At 42.0% G+C, this 22,908-nt stretch overlaps 2 protein-coding genes and 1 pseudogene across 2 annotated transcripts; 2 read left to right on the forward strand and 1 right to left on the reverse strand.

Moving 5' to 3' along the window:
- The first annotated feature begins 948 nt into the window (after positions 1–948).
- On the forward strand, positions 949–3,876 carry LOC118702470 (olfactory receptor 1E5-like). Its single transcript, XM_036408398.1, has 2 exons — positions 949–1,848; positions 3,793–3,876. Exons 1-2 carry the CDS (start codon positions 949–951, stop codon positions 3,874–3,876), a joined length of 984 nt encoding a protein of 327 aa, XP_036264291.1.
- Positions 3,877–12,198: 8,322 nt separating this feature from the next.
- On the reverse strand, positions 12,199–17,725 carry LOC118702472 (annotated as a pseudogene).
- Positions 17,726–21,352: 3,627 nt separating this feature from the next.
- On the forward strand, positions 21,353–22,312 carry LOC118702563 (olfactory receptor 3A1-like). The gene has a single exon (XM_036408592.1). The coding sequence runs from the start codon at positions 21,365–21,367 to the stop codon at positions 22,310–22,312; it is 948 nt and encodes a 315-aa protein (XP_036264485.1). The 5' UTR covers positions 21,353–21,364.
- The last annotated feature ends 596 nt before the right edge of the window (positions 22,313–22,908 follow it).

Raw genomic sequence — 22,908 nt, forward strand, 5'->3', positions numbered from 1 at the left:
GCACTTGGGAGAGAGCAGGCTGGCAGGCAGAGTGATTAGGGGTGATCAGGCAAGCAGGCAGGCAGGTGAGCGGTTAGGATCCAGCAGTCTTGGATTGCGAGAGGGATGTCCAACTGCCAGTTCAGGCATGATCCCTGTAAACTGGCAGTAGGACATCAGGGAGGCACTGAAAAAAAAAAGAAATACACACACACACACACACACACACACACATACACACACATACTAGTGACCTGTTGCAGAAATATTCCTGTAAGACTTCCGGTGGGCTTCCCTCCCTCTACCAGCACTTCTCCTGCCCCCCTCCCCCACCTCTCCTGCTGCCCCACCATGCCTGTGGCCACCTCCACCACCATCTCTTCAGCCGCGCACTGCCACCACTGCTGTGTGCCTCACCCCACACGCCTGACCCAACTCGCCCACTGTTGCCGCTGCCTCCGTGGCCACGTGCGCACCGCCACTGCACACCTCGCCCTGCCCTGCCCTGCATGCACTAAAATGTGCTTTCCCTCCAGCAGCTGCAGCCGCCTTGCTTTCCACTTTCCCTCCCTCTTCCTTCTATGCTGTCTTCATTTTTTTTTCTTTTTTTTCTTTTTTTTAACTGAGTCTCAGACAACCACATTCCACACTGAACTATGCTGTCTTCAGTCTTTACTCCTTCCTCCTTCCATGTATGCAAAGTAACCTCCATCTTTGTTGGGTTAATTTGCATAATAATTGGCTTGTGGGCATGGCTTGTGGGTATAGCAACTCTGCTATGGTTAATTTGTATATTATCCTATTATTAGGTAGGATTTGGGAGAGGATAAATAAAATACTCAACCTTATGACTTTTGGGGTATTTGATTTAAAAATATCTTTTTGAAAGTACTGAAATCTGTATAAATATTCATACTGTAATACAAATTATTCTTAATTTTGGAAAGGTAAAAGAAATGCAACATAAAAATGGGAAACCAAAGTGTCATTTCAGAATTCCTCCTCCTGGGCCTGCCCATTGAACCAGATCAACAAGTCCTGTTCTATGCCCTGTTCCTGGCCATGTACCTTACCACCGTCCTGGGGAATCTCCTCATCATCGTGCTCATTCTCCTGGACTCCCAGCTCCACACGCCCATGTATTTGTTTCTCAGCAATTTGTCTTTCTCCGACCTCTGCTTCTCTTCAGTGACCATTCCCAAATTGTTGCACACCATGCAGAGCCAAGACCCATCCATCCCCTATGCAGGCTGCCTGACCCAGATGTACTTCTTCCTGCTTTTTGCAGACCTGGAGAGCTTCCTCCTTGTGGCCATGGCCTATGACCGCTATGTGGCCATCTGCTTCCCCCTGCACTACACCACCATCATGAGCCCCAAGCTCTGTCTCTCCCTGGTGGCGCTGTCCTGGGTGCTGACGACTTCCATCTCTTTGTTGCACACCTTGCTTATGACTAGGCTGTCTTTCTGCGCTGACAATGTGATCCCTCACTTTTTCTGTGACATGTCAGCTTTGCTAAAGTTGGCCTGCTCTGACATTCAGATAAACGAAATGATGATATTTATCTTGGGAGGGCTGGTTATTATTGTTCCATTCCTGTTGATCTTTTCATCCTATGCACGGATCGTGTCATCCATCCTCAAAGTCCCTTCTGCGAGAGGTATGAGCAAGGCCTTCTCCACCTGTGGCTCCCACCTCTCCGTGGTGTCTCTGTTCTATGGGATGATCATTGGCCTCTACTTGTGCCCTTCAGCCAGCAATTCTACTGTGAAGGAGACGATCATGGCTGTGATGTACACTGTGGTGACACCCATGCTGAACCCCTTCATCTACAGCCTGAGGAATCGGGACATAAAGGGGGCCTTGCAAAAAATCTCTACTAAGTGTACAATTCAGTTTTCTTTGAGACAGTGACTCTAGACTCTAAAGATTAAAGTATGTTTTCAAAAACAGTAGGTGTAATCATGACAAGAACTAGTATTCTAAAGTTCTAGCAGGACTTCAGTGTGGCACTGCTAATCCAACCCACAGAGCACTTCTAGAGAGGAGTTCCCCCACATGTCACGAGGGGAGGGTCATTGTGCCTCTTGGGTTTATCACTGTTTCTTGCTTGTGATGCAGCACAAGGCTTGGTGTGTAGCACATGCTCAGTGGTTATTATGCAATCTCGAAGAAATACCACTCAACCTTGGTATTTATTGTACTTAAAAATTGTACAGTAGTTCCTAATTCTCCAATAAATCCAAATGACTCTGCCACTTCAGTACCTCGCTTCTGCCAAACATATCTATTCCCTGAAGAATATCATCCAATTTATTATGTGCATGCTTTTTAAATTTTCACTCTCCAGAATCATCATTTCTCCTCTTACTAATCTATTTGGTTCTTAATTTTCTTAATTCACCTGTTTATCTATCACATTCTAAAATTATCTTTTTTTCTCTAACTGCCCCAATCATTTGCCAGTTAAATGACAAATTACTTCTTTTGGTAATATCTATGGTTTTGGAAGAGAATTCCTCTTTTGAATTAAAGTCATATGATATGGAATATACCATTATGTTTTGTTATGAATTGATTAAGTTATAGACATTAAATAGTAACCCCTATATAGGCTAAGGTGAAACAAATAATGACAGAAGGATTAGTATCTCTTTATGACTCCCAGATAGATTATTTCCCATCTGGAACATGATGCTGAAATTATTTGGTGCCTCACTTATTTTTTTTTCTTGCCAAGTGCTCTCTAATCTCTACAGTGCCTTGTTTAGTACACTATGTCAGCTGGATGTAGAATAAATATTTATTGATTTGATTTGAATGCATTTTCAAGTTTTTAAAAAAATTAATTTATACCTTAAAAAGCTCACCTTTTACAAGGTTTCCTAATAATGACAAAATTGGATTCATTTGTTCTTCAAAAATGAAGAATTTCTATTACAAAAATAATACATCCTCACTGGGAAATAGCCAAACAATAAAGAAATAATAATAAAAATGTGAGGGCCCTTCATGAATTTGAGGACTCTCATGAGGCAGTTAAAAGTTGGGGAATATTCAATGAGCAGACTAACATTGCATATAATAATTAAATAGGGCTAACTTATACATGCTACTTCTCAAAGTTTCCATATAAAATACATTTTGAATTTGTCATCTCATACCAGGACATGTAACTCTTTTAGAAGGTATATGGTGTGTTGAGTGGACCCATTAACTATAATTTATTTAAATGATCTGTTCTAGATGAATATTTGGATCATTTTCAGTTTTTCATTATTTTCACCGATGCTTAGATTTTATTTTCTGGTCTATACATTTTTGGTGGACTTGTGCTGTGTTCCTAGGGACATAATCTTAGAAATGGGTATACTAGATCAAAGGATATGAGCATTCTATAATTGGGTAGAAATTGCCGAATTGCCTCCCTGAAATTCTTCTAAGGTAAGTAAAGGAGACTAGCTGCTTTATTATGATGTTTCCAACACTGGATACACTTTGCTTTCAAAGTATTTATCAACCCGATATCCAAAAAATGAGATTTTACTTTTTAAATGTTTAAAATATGTTTTTATTGTGTGTTTTTATTTATTTTTAAGAGAGAGGAAGGGAGTAGAGAGAGAGAGATAGAAACATTTATGAGAAACATCAATTGGTTGCCTCCTTTATGCCTCCTACTGGAGATCAAACCCACAACCCAGGCAAGTGCCCTGACCAGGAATTGAACCAGTGACCTCTTGGTTCCTAGGTGATGTTCAACCACTGAGCCACACTGGCTAGGCGAGATTTTGCTTTTTTCTAAACTGAATTTCTGTATGTGTCAATGAGGTCAAATACCTCTTTATATTGATTAGCCATTTGCCTTTGGTGTGCTATTGTGCATGTGTTTTGCTTTGAGTAGATTTTTATTTTTTTAGAATCACAGTGCACCTTATTATACATCTTAAATTTAACATTTCATATATGGTTTTAAAGCTTCAATCAATAATTCAATACAAAATAATAATAATAATAATAATAATAATAATAAATATATTTATCAATCAATTAAAAAAATTGAAAATGTGAGGAAAATTACATTGTAAGAACTTAAGTATTACTAAAATTTTCTCAGTATGGTGAAAAATTGAATAAAGTCATTGAAGCAGAGGAATGTCTTAGCCTTGTGACTTTGGGAAAGCTGCTTGGTTTCTCTAAGCCAGTTCCTCTCTGTGCGATGAGAATAATAATCTCCCCCAGAATCGTGTGAAGTTTAAACCTGAAGTGTGTGTAGAGCACCGAGAACAGTGCATTCCTCACTAAATGATTTATTTTATTATTTTTACTAGAGGCCCAGTGCTCAAAATTTGTTCACTGAGGGTGCTGGTTTCTCAGCCTGGCCTGCCCCCTCTCACAGTCCAGGAGCCCTCAGGGGACGTCCTCCCAGCAGCCAGGGCTCAAGGCTGCCTGAGCCCACTGCTGCCTGAGCCCACTGCTGCCTGAGCCCCAGGCCTTGCAGCCACTGTGGCTTTGTCTGGATAGACATCTGGAATACGTCCACCCTAATTAGCATATTACCATTTTATTAGTATAGATTATAAAGATATCATTACATCATTGTGAAACATTGGGAAAGCATAAGTATCTATACTAATAAAAAAGGGTAATATGCAAATTAATCACAACACCCTCACAGTAACAACTGAACAGCAGGCTGCATGGGGTGAGAGAGAGAGAGAGAGAGAGAGAGAGAGAGAGGACTGTTTCAGGCAAGGTCACTTCCTTTGGGAAAGGGTCTTGTCACACAGGTTACCTCACCAGCATTGATCAGAAAGTTCCAGACTGACTGCTTCAAGTCTCATTCCTGTGAGCAGTTGAAACTGCAATTGTCTTAGTTTGCTGTCTTAGGGCAGTGACTCTGAAGCAGAATTTTTGGACTGGAACCTGGATTCTTTGTCCGCCAGAGTCCAAGAATGAATTCATGGCAGAAGGTGGTAGAGCAAAGGTAGAGATTCATTGAGGAACAAGCACAGACTCCCACATGGAGAGAGGGAAAGAGTCCCACAGAATGGACACCCATGTAGGGAGGGGGGAAAGGTCCCACTGAGTTCCTTTTCCCTATGACTTATAAAGGCTACAGATCTTGGTGCCTGATATCCCCTTTGATTGGTCACTATTCCCTTAGACTGGTTACTGTAGTAACTTCTGAGCTTAAAGGTTGAACCTTACATGGGTTCCCCCCTCCCACCTCCTTCCTTATTGTTTTCCTATTCCCGTTGGGCTTTCTTCTCCTTCTGGATGAAGGGCTTCCTTCTCTTTATTTTGTAAATAGAGACCTTTTGTTGACCCCAGCTCCCTCATTCTATGAAAATGTACCTGTAGTAGCCTTTTAGCTCTCCTATTCTATGGAAATATAGACTGTGTTTCCTTCATGGTCCCCTTAATTTCTAAAATTTCCTAAACCTGTCCTATTCCCAATCAAAATTCCACCAGGGGCTGGTGTTTCTTAAAATTTCCAATCAAATTCCACCAGGGGCTGCTGTTTCTTAAAACAAACAAACAAACAAAAAACACCCCACAAGTAATTAGAGTAGTAAAATATTTATATCTCACATTATAATATCTACTTCAGCCTGGCCAGCTTGTGGTTGAGCATCAATCTATGAACCAGGAGGTCATGGTTCGATTCCTGGTCAGGACACGTATCTGGGTTGTGGGCTCTATCCCCCGAAGGAGGCAGTCAATCAATGATTCTCTCTCATCATTGATGTTTCTATCTCTCTCTCTTTCCCCCTTCCTCCCTGAAATAAATAAAAATATTAAAAATAATCTACTTCATAGTAGTAAAAATACCTCTATTATATACATAGAAATAAATTTAATAAAAAGGTAGAAATCTAGTGAAGGTAAGGTGAGGGGAGGAATGGCTGGATGGAGGTGGACAAAGGTGGGGGGATGAGGGACATCTGTAATAGTATCAACAACAACAACAGCAATAATAAACAAAATAAAATAAATGCATTGGGGGGAAAAGGTGGAAACTTTTTTTAAAAGCCCATAAAACTCTTCCCTAGAAATAATACTTAAATAAATGGATAGACCATACCACGTCCTTATCTGGAAGGATCTGATACTGTAAAGCTGTCAATTATTCTAAAATTATTTATAAATTGAATGCATTCTCATTAAAATTCCCTTTGTAGAAGATTTTAATCAGAAAAACGAGTCTATAGGTAAAAAGGCAGAGGAAACATGTGAGATTAGTCAAGTACACGTGGGAGGAAAGAGAGTGGTGATGAGATTGTAAGGATGGGATGTAATTAGAATATTCCAGAATGAAATGTGAATATTTACTCTAAAGCTCCAGTGGCTGGAGCGCTGTGGTACCAACACAGAAAGGCACGAAAGAATATAAAGTTCAGAAACAGACACAAGTGTATAAAAACATTTCATGTTTGACAAAAGGAGGAACTTCAAATGACTGGGAATGGTCTCGGGACACAAGCTCTAGAGTTATAAACACAATGTTGTATTCCTTGTCACTTCATGCACTGAAATGAATTTTGGATGTCAAAAATGTAAAGCATAAAATAAAATCAGAAAATAAGCAGTAGAAAATATATATGAGTATTTATATAATTGTGATGGGGAAAATAATTTCAAGTGTCACAGCAAAGACAGATGTCATAAAGTAAAATATTTAAGTACTTGGTGAGGATGAAAAAACAGCATTAGTAATAATGAGATACAAATACACAGAAGGAAAATCTTTGCAACATATATGAAAAAGAGTTAACATTTGCATCAACATAAGGAAAGCTTGGTCTTCTTACAATCAAATAAATGCAAAAAAAACAACAAACAAACAAACAAACAAACCCTAGCAATAGAAATAGTGATCCACATTGTAAAGATTTTTTAAAAGATGATGATAACTAAGGTTGGTTGGGGTTAGGCAATTGTTCAATCTGTCTAGCTGATAATTTGTCAATATTCATAAAAGTGTTGAAAATATATACATGCATATGGTCCACTCAAGGAAATAGCTATGCAAAGACATATCAAAGCTTTGCCTTTAGTAGCGAAACCTGGGAACAACCTAAAGGTTCCAGATGGACGGCTTGATTAAGGAAATGTTGATGCAGTTATAAAGTGATTCAGCCACACAAACAAGGAAGCAGGAGCATTTATTTAATATGCAATTGAACAAAGGCAAGGCTGGGATGGGAGGAGGCGTGGGAGAACAGGAGGGTTCTGGGGTGTGAAGAAGAGTGGAAGGACACAGAGCCAAAAATCATCACAGAGTGAAGAAATGGGAACCCGGTGTTTGCTGGGAGGCTGAGATGCACACTCAACCCCTCACTTCACAAGTTTGCTAATGAGTCTGCTAAGGATGCTACTAGAACCACTCTTCACTAATTGGCCTCCTACACTCTCCTCTCTAAGGTCTAGTTCCTTTCTATCTAAAGGACCAAAAAGAAAGCAATTCTCTTCCCCATGCATCCCTTCCCTCTGGCCTTATTAGCAGAGATGCCAAAGTCAATTAGCAAATCCCCAGTCTCCCCAGCCCCCAGACTAATTATCCTGAACTCAGGTTTGGAAGTTAATTAGAGGAACTTGCAAGGATTTCATTCCCCAATCCTGGCCCTGGCTGTTACTGTGGGAACCTTCATTAGAAAAGTTTCCGGGGGCATGCGCCTCCTGAGACCCCGTGGAGCTGGGGAAGTTAGCAAAGTTCATCACATCGCAGCCTCCTGTCTAACAGACCAAAAGTTACTGAAGTGTTTGGGGCCCAAGAGATTAATTATGGGGAAAGGTGGGGCAGCAGCTTCTACAGATCTGAGTCCTTCACTGACTAATGGTAAGGAAAGTGAGGGCCAGTGTAATTCAGAGGGAATAATGTTGGCCGGGAAGGCTGGAGTTTGTTGGGTTTTTTTTGTGTGTGTGTGTGTTTTTTTTGTTGTTTTTTTTGGGGGGGGGGGGGTAAGTCAATGTTTTGCTCTTTATTGGAGAGAGAGCACAAATTCCAGAATATGGCAAATCGTACTTGAAATCCAACATAATTTTAACATCTTTTACATGATACTTGTCCACTCAATAATTCTGCTTTTCAATTCATTTAATCCTCAGAATAATCATTTGAAATGTTATGATTCCCATTTTATAGATGAGAAAACTGAATGCACAGAGAGGAAATGCCTGCTCAGTGTCACACAGCTGGCCAGTAGCATTGGTAGCCTACAAGCCAGCTCTTCAGTCCAGTGCCATCTGCACCTGACCACAGCTGCTTTAATGCATGGGCTTCTCAACTCGCTGCCTGGCCCAGAGGAGATGCTTGATTTGTATTAGCTTTTCCCTTTTATCCTGGCTGAGACAACTACCTGTAAATACCAAATAAAGGTTTTGACTTTTAAGGCCTTGCTACTATTTCCTCAGATCCTACAAACATAAACTCTGAAATTAAGGGTAGATATTTTCTGGCTGATGTTCTGAGTTCCCTTCCCAAGCTCACTTCTTTCAATTTATTATTATTACCACCCAGGCCTTCACATCTCTGCCTGGGTCACTGCTACCACCTCCAATGTGGGCATCTCTCTAGATGCCAAAGCCCAAGAGGCCACTTTTTCCCCATCAGCAATCCATGGTGCAGGAATTGTTCCTGGGTTTAAACCTGTTGCAACCTTATTGGCTGTCCATTTAATTGCCATGGCCCATTATATCCCTCCAACCTTCTGTATGCTGTGTGGTTGAGTATTAACTATGTAGTTGGTGAATGAAAAAAAGCTCAAGATAGTCCTAACCAGTTTGGCTCAGTGGATAGAGCATCAGCCTGCGGACTGAAGGGTCCCGGTCAAGGGCATGTACCTTGGTTGCATGTACGTTCCCAGTAGGGGGTGTGCAGGATGCAGCTAGACGAAGTTTCTCTTCATCGATGTTTCTAACTCCATCCCTCTCCCTTCCTCTCTGTAAAAAAAATCAATAAAATATATTTTAAAAAATCTCAAGATATACGCAAGGGACTAATTTTATGGATAAAGTAATTAATGTTAGAGAGAACGTTCATGTAGATTTACTAGTAAGTAGAAGGGGCTCATTAGAAGTTAGGTCTCCAGATGTCTTGTCCAAGGCCCTCTTCACTCAACTGTACTGCATTTGTACTTTCAGAGTTTCATTTCTGAGACTCATTGCATCCAGAGTCAGTATTGATTACCTTGTTAGTTTAGAATTCTTTGGCGATTTACTAGAGACAGGCAGGCAGGGAGGCAAAAATACTGGGCTAGGACTCAGCCCTTAGAGGTTGTTCTGTCTAGTAACTCTATAGACTTTGAAAAATCCTTCAGCCTCTCTGTGCCTCTGTTGTTGTTGTTTTTTTAACTGCAAAGTGAGGATAATAAAAGCTGGCCTTACTGTCTAATCCTGGCCTTGGTTGAGGGTGGCATTCAGCTGTGCAGTTGCAATATTCAAATGAGAACATAGATGTCAAAGTGCTTTGTAAATACTAATGGAATAACAAGAGAAACCATACTTAGTTATAATTATCTTCAGTCATAAGAGTGCCTTTCTCTGTGCTGAACACGTGTAAGCCTGCAGCTGGTAGAATGGATGTGGGGGTAGGAGGCATTGTTGAGGTGTGTATGAGGGCATCTCCACGTAGACATATGCAGATGTCTACTGAACTTGACAGATGGAGCGTGGATGTCCTCAAAGGTTCACAGGTGTGTTGGGGGCCGAGGAATCACTTCGTAAGTTATATAATTTTCTAACCTCTATGCTGTATCCATAAAACTAATATAATATTGAATGTCAACTATAATTGAAAACTTTAAAAAAATTTTATTAAAAGTTTACAGGTGTATTGAAGACTGATATAACACATTGGACACATGTTTGTTTGTATGTTTGTTTTTAACCAGTTATCTGAAGTCAGAAAGAATATCGCTGGAAGTTTCTTTTAGTGTTAGGAGACCACAAACCTATGTTTGTCGCACAGGAAACTGTGAAAAGTCTACAGCAGTCCTCACCAAGATTAGTCACTACCGTTAACTGGAATTGCATAAAAAAGATTCAAAATCAAGCAACAGTGGCAAAGGCATTGGGGGCAGAGATGTTGAAGGTGGTTCAGGAAGAGGGTTGATGTGGAAGGGAGGCTGAAATCAGAATTTTCAGGGCCAGGGAAGGAAGGAGGGAGATGGGTCCACTGGGAGAATTTCTTAGATGGCTCAGTTTGGGTCATAACTCAGAAGAGAAGGGATGGACAAGATGATCAGTGACAGCTTCATATCTCTCCCAAGCCTCTGATTCTTGATCAAGTGAACCCAGCAGCCTTCTATTGGATGGACAGGACTTACTATTTGCCTCAAAGATAGGGGTGACAGGGGACACTTTGAAGGCTGGAGAGAAAACACTATAGTCAAGTCACCTTACCCCCACCCTCCATATGTTCACCATTAGCACTTGTTAAAATTTGTTCTTTGTTTTTCAAATTACAGAATTCAGTGAAAGAGTTCAAATAGGAGCAAATGAGTAAAAACCAAAATACCTTCTCCATTTCCATTCTTCCCAGTGCCATTCCCCTCCACAGTGGAATCACCATCCATCCACAGCTTGAGGTTAATCTGGGGACCTTCTCTCCCCACACATGTACATGTCACTTTATCATCACTTTCTAAAGGTAGTAATATGTGCTATACACCTTTTCATGTCAACACTTTTAATTCTTTTTAAACAAAAATATACCTTTTACTAAAGTTATTTACAGGAAACATGAGCTACTCATATTCACATAGCAGAGTTAAAAACCATTCACTTCAGAACACGACCTAAGGAAAGACAGACACCTTGTGGTGACTTGTGACCACTCAGTTATTCTTAGGGTACCATCTCTGCAGTGTGCTTCAGGTGAATGGCTCCCAGCCTTTGGAGATTAGAGGATTTGTACCCTGGCACTCTATGCTCAGCCTTTGTTAGCAGAAGACTCTTTGCAAGAAGATTCTTTGCAAAAAGGAGACATGTTTTCGGTTTTGGCTTCAGGCAGCCTTAAGGGTTCCATGCCTCCCTCCTCAAGCAATTAATAAGCCTGTTGGGTAAGGTCACTCTTAGACTTCCAACTTCTTGGCTGGGAAGTGCCTGAAATGGATCTCAGAATAATTATAGAAATGGTCTCAAAAGCACTTGAAATCTCTGAATTGCCTTAGTTTCATCCTTTTGGTAAAAATCTTGATTTCTACCATTTATTCATTGGTAAATTCTAAAAAGTGTCTCCCTCTATTTTTCTTTTCTTAACAGTCTCCCCCCCCCCTCTTTAGAAATCACCTATACATATGTATTAAACAGAATGTCCAATATAAACCAGTGTATTTTCCACTAAAAATAAAAACAAAACTTACTATTCTGAATGTTTCTTCTCATGACAGACAGGATTATACATTCTCATATTTTTGGTGTAAAGTTGTGAGAGTCATTCCATGAAGTGAAAGGAAAATGTGTTGTTCTTACTGACGATTGGTCAGGAAGGGGGCATTGGTTTTGGGAACAGATATTTGATAACATTGCTCTGAAGAAGGTGCTGACATGTCCCAGTTAAACCCCAATTTAATTCCACAATATCAAGTTTATTTTATTTTATATTTTTGTAAAAAATTGATTTTAGAGAGAGAGAAAGAGTAATATTGATGTGAGAGAAAAAGATGGATCAATTGCCTCCCACACATGCCCCCACCGGGGATCAAACCCAAAATTTTGGTATGACCAGGAATTGAAGCTGCTACCTTTAATGTATGGGATGATGCTTCAACCAACTGAGCCACACTGGCCAGGGCCCAGGTTTATTTTCTGAAGAACAATCTTTAAAGACCAGACTCCATACTCTGGTACAAATATATTTTATCTTAAAGGGGAAGGGCAAACATTTTGTTTTTATTAAGATTTCAAATATATTTCAATTGCACAGTCATTAAATTAAAAAATACAAACTAGTTCATTTGTATCCCATTTCCTGACCCACATTATACTTTTCTCCCATCTGTCTTTAATTCCTCTTCTACCAGCAACTTAGACATGCTTTTACTTAAGCATTAGCCTTTCTCCCTGCTCTAGGGCAAACCATATTCTACCCTGGCCCATACGATCTACCTTCCTCACATCCCTCAGCCCACCCCTGAAATTCCCCCTGCCCACATCAGGCTTTCAGCATAAGAAAGTGGGGTGTGTCCAAGGAAGAAGGGGTGTCTGAATGCCTTCTCATTCAGGGGGCCTCTTTCCTGTCAGCACCTCCTTCAGGGCACCCTGCACATCAGGGTTCTGGAGCTGTAGGTGACTGGGGTCAGCATTGGGCTGAAGATAGTATTGAGGATCCCAATCCCCTTCTCCTTGTCTAAGGCTGAGACTGAGCCCAGACGCGTGTAAGAGAAGAAACTGGTTCCATAAAAGATGCAGACCATAGTGAGGTGGGAGCCACATGTGGAGAAGGCCTTCCTCCACTCAGCTGAGCGGATTCTTAGCACAGCAGCTGGGATGTGGGCATAGGACACTGAGAAGAGTATCATGGGGATCATCCACATGAAAATAGCCCCCCCCCCCCAAATAAAGCAGTTCCCTGTTGAGGTGAATGCTGGAGCAAGAGAGCTAGAAAAGGGGTAGGAGGTCACAATAGAACTGGTTGACTACGTTAGGGCCACAGAAGTCAAGCATGGACAAGCCACTGTGTGCATCAGAGCATTGATGAAGAAGATGGTGTAGCAAATGCCCACGAGGGCACCCTGGATTTTGCAACTAATGCAGGTGCTATAGATGAGGGGTTGGCAGATGGCCAGGTAATGGTCATAGGCCATGGTTGTCAAGAGATGACAGTCCAAACTGGCCAGAAGAGCTGTGAAATGCAGGATGCATAGGGAACTCTGCATTGGTGGGCCAGGAGACATGCCAGCATTGGGGGAATGGTGATAGTGATGCACCCAATGTCCAGCAGAGACAGGCTCCCCAGGAAATAGTACATGGGAGTGTAGAGTTTGGGCTCCACAGAGATGGCAGCCAAAATGCTGACATTGCCCCGACTGTGACTACATAGGCCAAGAGGAAGTCAGTAAAAAGGATGGGTTGCAGTCTTCTGTTGGGCCAAGAAGGATAAATTCAATGACACGTGTCCTGTTCCTTCAGGCACCTGGCTCCATGGGCCACTGCTGAGAGTGATAGTGGGAGGTGACTTGAACCTGCCAACGGGGGCGAGAGGCACACAGTGTAACTTAATTTGTGTCTACTGAATGCTGAGATTATGTGCCCTGAGCACCTACCAATCAGAATAGATACTAGCCTAGAGCTTAGCAGGCTCCTGGAGGCCCCTACCATTCCAGACATTGAAGAATGAAGACATAAAGACTTTAAAATAATCTATGAAATATCTTCATGATTTTCTATGAGTTCAATCATTCTTAAAGTTAAGTCCAAAAAGTATTAACCATAAGAAATTTGCCCTCATAAAAACTTAAAACCCCTACTCATCATAGGACAACACTTTTTAAGTGGAAAGAAAACAACAAATTAGGAGAGGTTTGCAGCACATATAGCTGTCCTGGAGTATCCAGAATATATAAAAAACTAATAAGAACAATGCGAGAAACCCAGTAGAAAATAGATAAAAGATGTGAACACGGATTTCTCAGAAGAGGAAACACAAATGTTCTAGCTCTGCTACATTCTAGATGTACATCAGATGAGTCACTAAATCTCTGAGCCTCGTTTCCTCCTCTGCAAAATGGGGCAAATAATGAAACCACATCAAAGAGTTATTGGAAGGATTAAGTGAGACCATGCACTAAAATACAATAAGTATAAGTGATCACTATTATTAACTTGTTGATCCTCTACCACAGTGGTTGGCGAACTTTGACCTGCGAGCCACATACGGTTTGCCTCCCTATCGACTAATGAGTTTGCCAACCACTGGGAAAGGGGCTTCATCACAAGGAACAACAGCAGCCTGTAATTATTGGAAGTGAGAATCTAGGTCAGTGGTCGGCAAACTCATTAGTCAACAGAACAGCAAACCGCGGCTTATGAGCCGCATATGGCTCACAAGCTGCAGTTTGCTGACCACTACGCGTACCAAGTACTATAAATATGTTTTAATTTAATTTTCAGACCAAGCCTGTGTGGTCAGAGATATCGTTCTCATTTCACAGATAAGAAAACTGAAGTCCAGAGGAGTTTAACATCTGGTCCTAAGTCACACATTAATAATGGGACTATATGTCATGCCCATGCTTTTCTTACCACACCAAGCTGCCCTAGCAAAGTATGAGAAGTTGGGCTTCTGCAACTAAGGAAATACAAGGTCAACATGCATTTGGTGAGCAGTAACTGTTTCATCAAGGAGTAGAACAGTGAGGGAGGGCCAGACACCTCAATACATTCATTAATCTCATCACTAGGACCCTCAACTTCCAAGGGCCTAGACTAGAAAATCAGAGTGGGGGATGACATCTCTGGGAATCTCATGGTCCCTTCTCACACACCCAGTTTTTCCACTGTCACTTCCAGAATCATTATGGGACACACACCCCCTCAAAGATACAACCCTAGTGGTCCCCACTAACAAGGCCCTAATGGGGAAGACATTGCATTCTTGATGACTCATTAGGAAACTTGGTGGAGAAGGCTTCTTTTCTTGTGCCTCCTCTCTTCTCCGGGTCAAGGAAGCTTTGGGGTGGGCTGCCATCTGCTCAGAGCCTTTCTCTGGGCCCGGAATCTGGGAGAGCAAAGCACTCAGTCCGGGCTGTGGTTGAGTCCCAGCTCCACTAGTAGCGCCAAGGGTGACTTTGAGAATACGGATGAACTTTGCACTGTCCTTGTGAGATAAATGAGATTAATGACACTTCCTAGTCATCCTCATGAAACCAACATGAGAGGCAGAGTAAAGCTGCATGGGAAGCCTTTTTGAGAAAATCAAAAGCATCACCAAGTTGTGAAGCATCATTACTGGGCTCACTAGTGACTAAGGGCTGGGTTGTTTCTAGGTCTGTGGCTTCCCAAACCACCAACTTTTCCTGGGAGGGCTAATTTTGAGGTCCCCAGGTAATGGTACTATAGAGGGCAATACTTCACAACAGAGATGATCTCATCTTTCTTCCACTCATTTTCTTACATATGGCCCTTCCTAGCTTCCTGTGGCTCAGGCCCACACAGCGCCTCACCCTCGTCCTTTCCCTGCACCAGACACCTCTCTGGCTCTGCACCGGTAACAAGGTGAGTCAACGCCAGGGACCCCGTTCAGCTCCCTAATACTAGAGAAGGAACTTGAATTGTTATCAAGCGAGTCAAACCTAGTTCACACAGGATTCAGTAGGGGGAAAGGGTCTTGCTCAGAGAAACACATCAAGTGAGGAAAAGCCAGGACCCTTCTGTGCCAGACCACTTTGCCAATGCCTCTCCTTCTTGGATGAAGTCTGCTTTCTGTTTTTAATCAGTGAGTAGGAGGACATTCATCAAATTCAACCTTCCTGCTGCACTCATTCCTCAGGTAGCAACCGTGGGCCACACCCTGTATCAGAGGTCCTGACTGATTCTTCACCATCAGAAGTATAAAGGATTTAGCTGAAACGTCAGATCAGGCAGCCTAGGCTCATTCTGGACATCTGAATGGTAATGTAGGATAACTTCTTCAGCTAAGTTCACCAAGGTGATTTGTTTAGGATGGATGTCTTAGCTGATAGGCCAGTGGTCACCCTAGAATCTTGTTGGTGACCCTTGAATCTTGTTAGAAGTGTTATCTCTACAGGGTGAGGCTACATGGCATTTCTGTGGGGTGTCCTCTTCTTGCCTAGCCTTATTTACTTATTCATAGAGGCTATCTCTTCCTAGCTGCCAAATTCTTTTGGGCTGTTTTCAAGAAAAGACAGATGTCAGTGGATGGATTATTTTAACTGCTGTCTGAATTATTCCTGATGCCCCATCTAGGCAAAGGCAGTGGAAAGTCCTACAGCAGTACTTCTGGCCTTTTACTCAGACTTACACCTCCCTTAAAATCATGCCCCTTCTTCATTGTCTTACATAAAAGCCAGCTCATCCAGAAAGCCTTTTTCTAACTGATAGCCCAATCTGATACCCCCTTTTACTGAAAACTTGTTTGTCTTAACGGTCTTAGTTGCCAAGTTCATCCATTTATTTATTTCAGAAATACTGAGCACCTCCTGTATGCAAAGTGTGATGACGAGCATTGAGAATGCAGAGCTGGGTCAGGCATAAGTCTGTCCTGAAACCGCTTAGAGTGGGAAAAGGATTAGTGGGGTGCTCTAGAGAGGTTAGCAGATATAAGCACTATGAAGTATACAAGTAAAGTGCTGCAGGAGTTTAGGGAGAGGAGTTTGATATGAAGGAGGATCAGGACAACTTTTATAGAAGAGAAACACTTCAGTTGAATCTTAAAGGATTTGAGCACTTGTAGTTAGTGAGAGAAGATTCCAGATAAAATAAACAGTTTGAGCAACGATAGGGAGGTATGAAATGAAAGAGTGTGGAACCTTATAACTCAAGTTAGATAGGATCTGGGAGGGCAATTGGAAGGCAGTTTAATTATTCTATAATTATTTGATATGTGTGGGAGATGCTTGGCTCCCATTGATATGTCAATGCAGGTAGTATTTATTGAATGAGTTTAGATTTAGATCTATGATTAGATCCAGAGGGTGACACAAGAAGAATCATGGATTTCAGAGATTTTAGGAGACGTGGCATCAGGTTTCTCACTCACATAGAATCCTCTATGCAGGATCCTCTAACACTGACAGTCACACAACACGAGGGCCTAATTTGGATTCTGGGATGGAGGCTTCCACCACCTATCCCAGCATGTCTGCAGTGGCTGCTCTGCCTTATTTGCATATGTAAGATAAACTTTATAGAAAAGAGGATGTTTGTAGGGTCTGGAGGAGTCAGTTGTTGGCCAAGAGAGCAGGGGATGGAAGAAGACAGCCAGAGGCCTGGGGTGGTTTTTATGGACTGGCCAGATAGAACAAGAGGATATTCATGGCAAGGACTTTGCAAAATACTCTAAACTTCTATAATTTGTCATTGTTTTTATTCACTATAAATAACTTTCAGAAAGACTGGTAACATGGGAAAGACTCAGGTTCTATTTTGGGAGTAAAGCAAGAGTGATGATTATGATGGTGGAGGGGTGCTTGCAAAGGCAGGGGTGGGAGAGACTGTAGCCTGCCTTTGACAGCGGAAGTCCATGGGATACAGCATTGAAGAGGCATGAAAAGCAGGCTGGCGTCCTTTGGGCCAGTGGTCAGCAACTGGTGGCCCATGGACCACTGGTGGTCTGTGAGGTCTGAAAGGTTGGCCACCGCTGCTTTGAGCAATCTTTGAAAGCAGAGGGCTGGGAGGCAGGCTGTTGGTGCCTGAGAAGTGCTTTTAGAAAATTGTGGTTCTGTGATACTTGGAGGCAGATTTAGAAAAACTGAACCAGTCAGACATATCCGAGGACAGGTTCTCACAGAATGGGTGAGGGAGGAGAGCCCAGAGTTAATGGGAGGGAGACAGGTGCCGATTGTAACTGTGACCTACCTACCCAAAGAGCCTGCTTGTTCACAGGCTGGTTGGGACAGGTCTGTATGCAAACAAGAGAGCCTGAGGTTTGCAAGGCACAGCCACATCGTGTGGGAATAGGTTTCTCAGTCAGAAGAGTGGTCCAGAGCAGCTCCAGAGAGAACTGCAGAAGAATGTGGTAACTATCAGGAGTGCCCTTGAGGACTTGGGTGGAAGCAGCCATCTTGGACTGATCCGACCAGTGGACACATTTCTGGTGTTCTCATACAATCCTTTCTCTGGTGGGCTCATAGTTGTTTGGGGTTTAGTAAGCATACAGCGGGATGGCCCAGCAACAGGTACTTAAAAAAAAAGAAAAAAAAGAAAAGAAAAGAAAAGCAGACATTTGGCCTGGCTGGTGTGGCTAAGTGGTTGAGCATTAAACTATAAACCAGGAGATCATGGTATGATTTCCGGTCATGGCCCATGCCTAAGGTTGCAGCGGGCTCAGTCCCCAGTGGGGGGTGTGCAGGAGGCAGCTGATCAATGATTTTCTCCCACCATTGATGTTTCTATGTCTCCCTACTTCTCCCTTCCTTGCTGAAATCAATAAAATATATATGAAAACGAGGCATTTGATAAGTATATTTGGTATTTATTCTAGTGCCAACAATTCTAACTCCAAAATGCTTCATCATATTATAGTTTCCTATTAGTATATTGAGGGAGCAAATACTCTCGAAGATACCAGCCAACTGGGTCCTTCTTTGACTCAATGATATTATATACATGGTATACTGAATATAACTACCTGTACTAATAAAGCCATTATGGAGGTTATGGTAAAAATATTTAACAAGCACCAGACTGCTACCCTGTACCAATGGATTCTGGCTGCATATTATCCACAGTGAATCCCACTGTGACTCAGGGTCTATGTTACTGATGGGAAACTGATATTGCATCTTGGATTTGTTATTTCTCAATATTTAGGAACTTATTTTCATTATTCCTACATCATGAGGAACACAGTTGTGGATATCACAGCTTTTAATTATTATTGTCTATGATGCTTTTAATTACACTTTTAAAAATTCACCTTTACTGTTGAAAATATTACAGATGTCCCCACCCTCCTCAATGGCTCCCTTCACCTGCTCCCGTACCCTCCCCAGGTTTCTCCCACACTATTTTCTGTCTGTGGGTTATGCATATACTGTATGCAAGCAAGTTCATTGATTAATCTTGTCCTGCCTCTCCCTTCCTCCCTCTTGAATATGTCAGTCTGAGGCATGCTTCAATGCCTGAAATCTTTTTCTCAATCGGTTCATTTTGTTCATTACATTCTACATATAAGTGAGATAATGTGAGACTTGTCTTTCTCTGACTGGCTTATTTCGCTTAGCCCAATAGTCTCCAGGTCCATCCATGCTGTGTCAAAGGATAAGAGATCCTTGTTACAGCTGCATAGTGTTCCATTGTGTAAATGTACCACAGTTTTTAAATCATTTCATCTACGGATGGGCACTTGGACTGTTTCTAGATCTTAGCTATTGTAAATAATGTTGCTATGAACATAGCAGTGCATATATATTTTTTTCTGATTGGTGTTCCTGGCTTCTAAAAATCCCAAGTCTTTCCATGTACTAATAATGTTACTAGGTTATTAGATTTTAAAAAACACATAAAAAAGGACAGGAAAAATGCAACGGAATTAGTTTAATAAATAAAAAATAAACATCCTCTTAAAGCATCCATCTTCTGCTAAAACACATACATGAAAAATAAAATAGGCCACAAGCTTCAGAAACTGGTAAGTAATATGGCTGTTTTGCTACAAGTAGCTTTTTTTTTTTTTTTTTTTTTTTTTTTTTTTTTTTTTTTTAAGCACAGTGGAGCAAATGTTATTTCTTCATAGAGCAGTGAGGCAAATTTGAATCCATATAGCACTATAGCACTCTAAACCTTTACTTAATCTGCTGGCTAGCAGCACCTTGAACTTTCTGGAAACATGACAGAGAGGAGCCTCTGAGCTCCTATTGCTAGCCTTTGAAGATCTCTGTAATCTGGAAAAAATTAGAACATTAAAAATATATGTTTATTATTATAGAAGTACTCATTCACTCTAGATCATTTAAAAACAAAAGAAAAAAAATGAAAAAAAAGAATTAAAAAAAAATCTCTCATATTCCTACTAGTTAATGGTATTGGGCCATTTTTCTAGGAACCCACACATATAATTCAAGTATAAGCTTATTTTGTGTTTTACCTTTCATTTTATATGATGAAATTTATCTTACAATTGGGACTTTTGGGTTTTATAGCTGATCCTTGTTGGCAGATAAGGTATCTATTGACTTGTATATAATTTTAAAAATTTAACTTGCTAATGCTATATATTAATAATAAAAGGCTAATATGCAAATTGACTGAACAGTGGAACGACCGGTCACTATGACGTGCACTGATCACCAGGGGGCAGATGCTAATGCAGGAGCTGCCCCCAGCTCGCCAGGCCCAGGCCAGCCAAAGTGGGTGCCAGCAGAGGATCCGTATCACCCTGCTGTTTCCCCTGCAGAGGGAGAGGACCTTCAGTGGCAGTGGGCAGGGCCGGTGAGCAGCTGTGCGCCAATCTTGAGCAGGCTTCTGGCTGAGCAGTGCTCCCACTATGGGAACGCAGTGACCACCAGGGGGCAGCTCCTGCACTGAGTGTCTGCTCCCTGGTGGTCAGTGCATGTCAGAGTGACTGGTCATCCCAATTGTTTTGTCATAATGGTCACTTAGGCTTATATATATATATATATATATATATATATATATATATATATATATATATATATATATATATATATGGCTTATCAATGAGAGTAGTATAGAATAATTCAGTTTTTGGCTATTAGTATTAAGATTTGCTAACTTTAAAAAAATGAGTTGAAAAGCTTCCATCTTTTTCCTCAGTAAGAAAAGTTTGTTACATGATAATCTTATTTACATTGATACTTTAACATAATTTGTATAAGAAATATATGAGCCTGGAGCCTACACACAGAAATACATTATTGACAATATAATTTTCCCTGTAGCGAGTTTATGTGGTGTGGGGACTGTCCTTGAATTGATTGTTACAATTTAGGAGTAGGCAGTATTCCGTTATTATTTTATTTGTTTTTGGTCTGTAGTTATACCATCTTTTTAATCCCTACTATTGTTTATTTTTACATCTTTATTGATTAGATACTTTCTAGGTATTTATTTCTTATATTATTTTTATTTTTTATTTATTTATTTTTTTAAAAATATATATATTTTATTGATTTTTTACAGAGAGGAAAGGAGAGGGGTAGAGAGTTAGAAACATCGATGTGAGAGAATCATCGACCAGCTGCCTCTTGCACACCCCCTACTAGGGATGTGCCCGCAACCCAGGTACATGCCCTTGACCGGAATCAAACCTGGGACCTTTCAGTCCGCAGGCTGACGCTCTATCCACTGAGCCAAACCAGTTTTGGCTCTTATACTATTTTTAAAAGGACTTATAATCAATTATTTAATTCCTTTTTAATTACCATCTATTAATTTCTACTTTTCTCATTATTTCCCCCCAAAATCTCAATAGGTTGTTGATGGGAGGACCTCATTCCTTGAATCTAGGGGACAAAGGAAATAATAATTAATATATCTTTTATGAGGCCATAAGGGTGGGGGGCCAAGGCACCAGGCAACTCACCTAGAAGCTGGGTAAAGACTGAAGTGAAGACAGAGAGAGGGTTAATGAGTGAGGTACAGCCTACAGATTGGGAAAATAACCACTAAGACACCTGAGAATTTACTAAATTGCAAAGATTGGTCCTTTCCACTATGAGATGTCTTCTTACAGGGACCCATGGAAGCAGAATCTGGGGCCAATGGAACAGCCGTTACTGAATTCATCCTGCTGGGCTTGGTGGAGACACCGGGGCTGCTACCACTTGTCTTTGTGCTCTTCTTCTTTGCCTACCTGCTCACAGTTGGGGGCAACCTCAGCATCCTGGCTGCCATCTTGGTGGAACCCAAACTCCACACCCCCATGTACTTCTTCCTGGGGAACCTATCAGTGCTGGACGTTGGGTGCATCACTGTCACTGTTCCCTCAATGTTGGGTCGTCTCTTGTCCCACAAGCGTGCAGTTCCCTATGGAGCGTGCCTCACACAACTTTTCTTCTTCCATCAGTTGGCTGGTGTGGATTGCTTCCTGTTGACAGCCATGGCCTATGACCGATTCCTGGCCATCTGCCGGCCCCTCACCTACAGCACCCGCATGAGCCAGATGGTCCAGAAGATACTGGTGGCTGTGTCCTGGGCTTGTGCCTTCACCAATGCACTGACCCACACTGTGGCCATATCCACGCTCAACTTCTGTGGTCCCAATGTGATCAATCACTTCTACTGTGACCTCCCGCAGCTCTTCCAGCTCTCTTGCTCCAGCACCCAACTCAACGAGCTGCTGCTTTTTGGTCTGGGTGTCCTCATGGCAGGTGCACCTGTGATTCTTATCGTCGCCTCCTACATCCACGTGGCAGCGGCAGTCTTGCGAATCCGCTCAGCGGAGGGCAGGAAGAAGGCCTTCTCCACATGCGGCTCCCACCTCACTGTGGTGGGCATCTTCTATGGGACTGGCATCTTCAGCTACATGCGTCTGGGTTCCGTGGAGGCTTCAGACAAGGACAAGGGGATTGGCATCCTCAACACAGTCATCAGCCCCATGCTGAACCCCCTCATCTACAGCCTCCGGAACCCCGATGTGCAGGGCGCCCTGCGCAAAGTGCTCATGGGGAAGCGAGCCCTCGCGTGAGACGTGTCCCAGGAGCGGAGAATCACAGCGCCTGGTCCTTCCCTTTCATAGATGCTTGAGCCAGGTGACTTGCTAGGAGTGAGACTTGTTGTTCCCCCAGGAGGCGCTCCCTGATGAAGGGTGTGCAGGTTCTGTAGATCAGAATCCTTGGCTCATTGCCATTTTGTCCTAGCCACACCCTTTTTACTTCAGATGTGCTTCCCTGACATGGGAGGACACCGTGGGAAGGTGGCTTTCTGCAGCCCAGGAAGCTCTGTCTCTTGGGAGATGGGTGGTCCTACAGGCAGCCCTTTGTTTATTTCCTGTCTGTGTCCTCAAAAAGGCACCAACAAAGATTCTCTCCAGACAGGAATATGGGAAGTCGCCTCCCAGTTCCAAGTATTAGCACACCCTCCTGTCAGGCTTCCCCTGAAACAGCTCCCCCAGCTACTCTGACACAGGACTCCCCACAAGAGTTCAGGCCTGGTGCAGTATAATTTGAGACACTGATTTTCAGTGCCCCGTCTACATAGCAAGAAGCTGGGGTATTTAACAGTGCAGAGTTTATAGTTCATTTTAGGTGTCTTCTTTTTTCTAAAATGGAAATATCTACTGAT

This window comes from Pipistrellus kuhlii, unplaced genomic scaffold (assembly GCF_014108245.1).
Source record: "Pipistrellus kuhlii isolate mPipKuh1 unplaced genomic scaffold, mPipKuh1.p scaffold_m20_p_39, whole genome shotgun sequence".
NCBI classification, from domain to species: Eukaryota; Metazoa; Chordata; class Mammalia; order Chiroptera; family Vespertilionidae; genus Pipistrellus; species Pipistrellus kuhlii.

What these genes read in the sequence shown, in the direction of transcription:
- LOC118702470 (XM_036408398.1), top strand. Translation starts at nt 949, where the DNA reads ATGGGAAACCAAAGTGTCATTTCAGAATTCCTCCTCCTGGGCCTGCCC. An exon ending in ACATAAAGGGGGCCTTGCAA is followed by an intron (nt 1,849 to 3,792) that starts AAAATCTCTACT and finishes AACTGAATTTCT; the next exon opens with GTATGTGTCAATGAGGTCAA.
- LOC118702563 (XM_036408592.1), top strand. Translation starts at nt 21,365, where the DNA reads ATGGAAGCAGAATCTGGGGCCAATGGAACAGCCGTTACTGAATTCATC.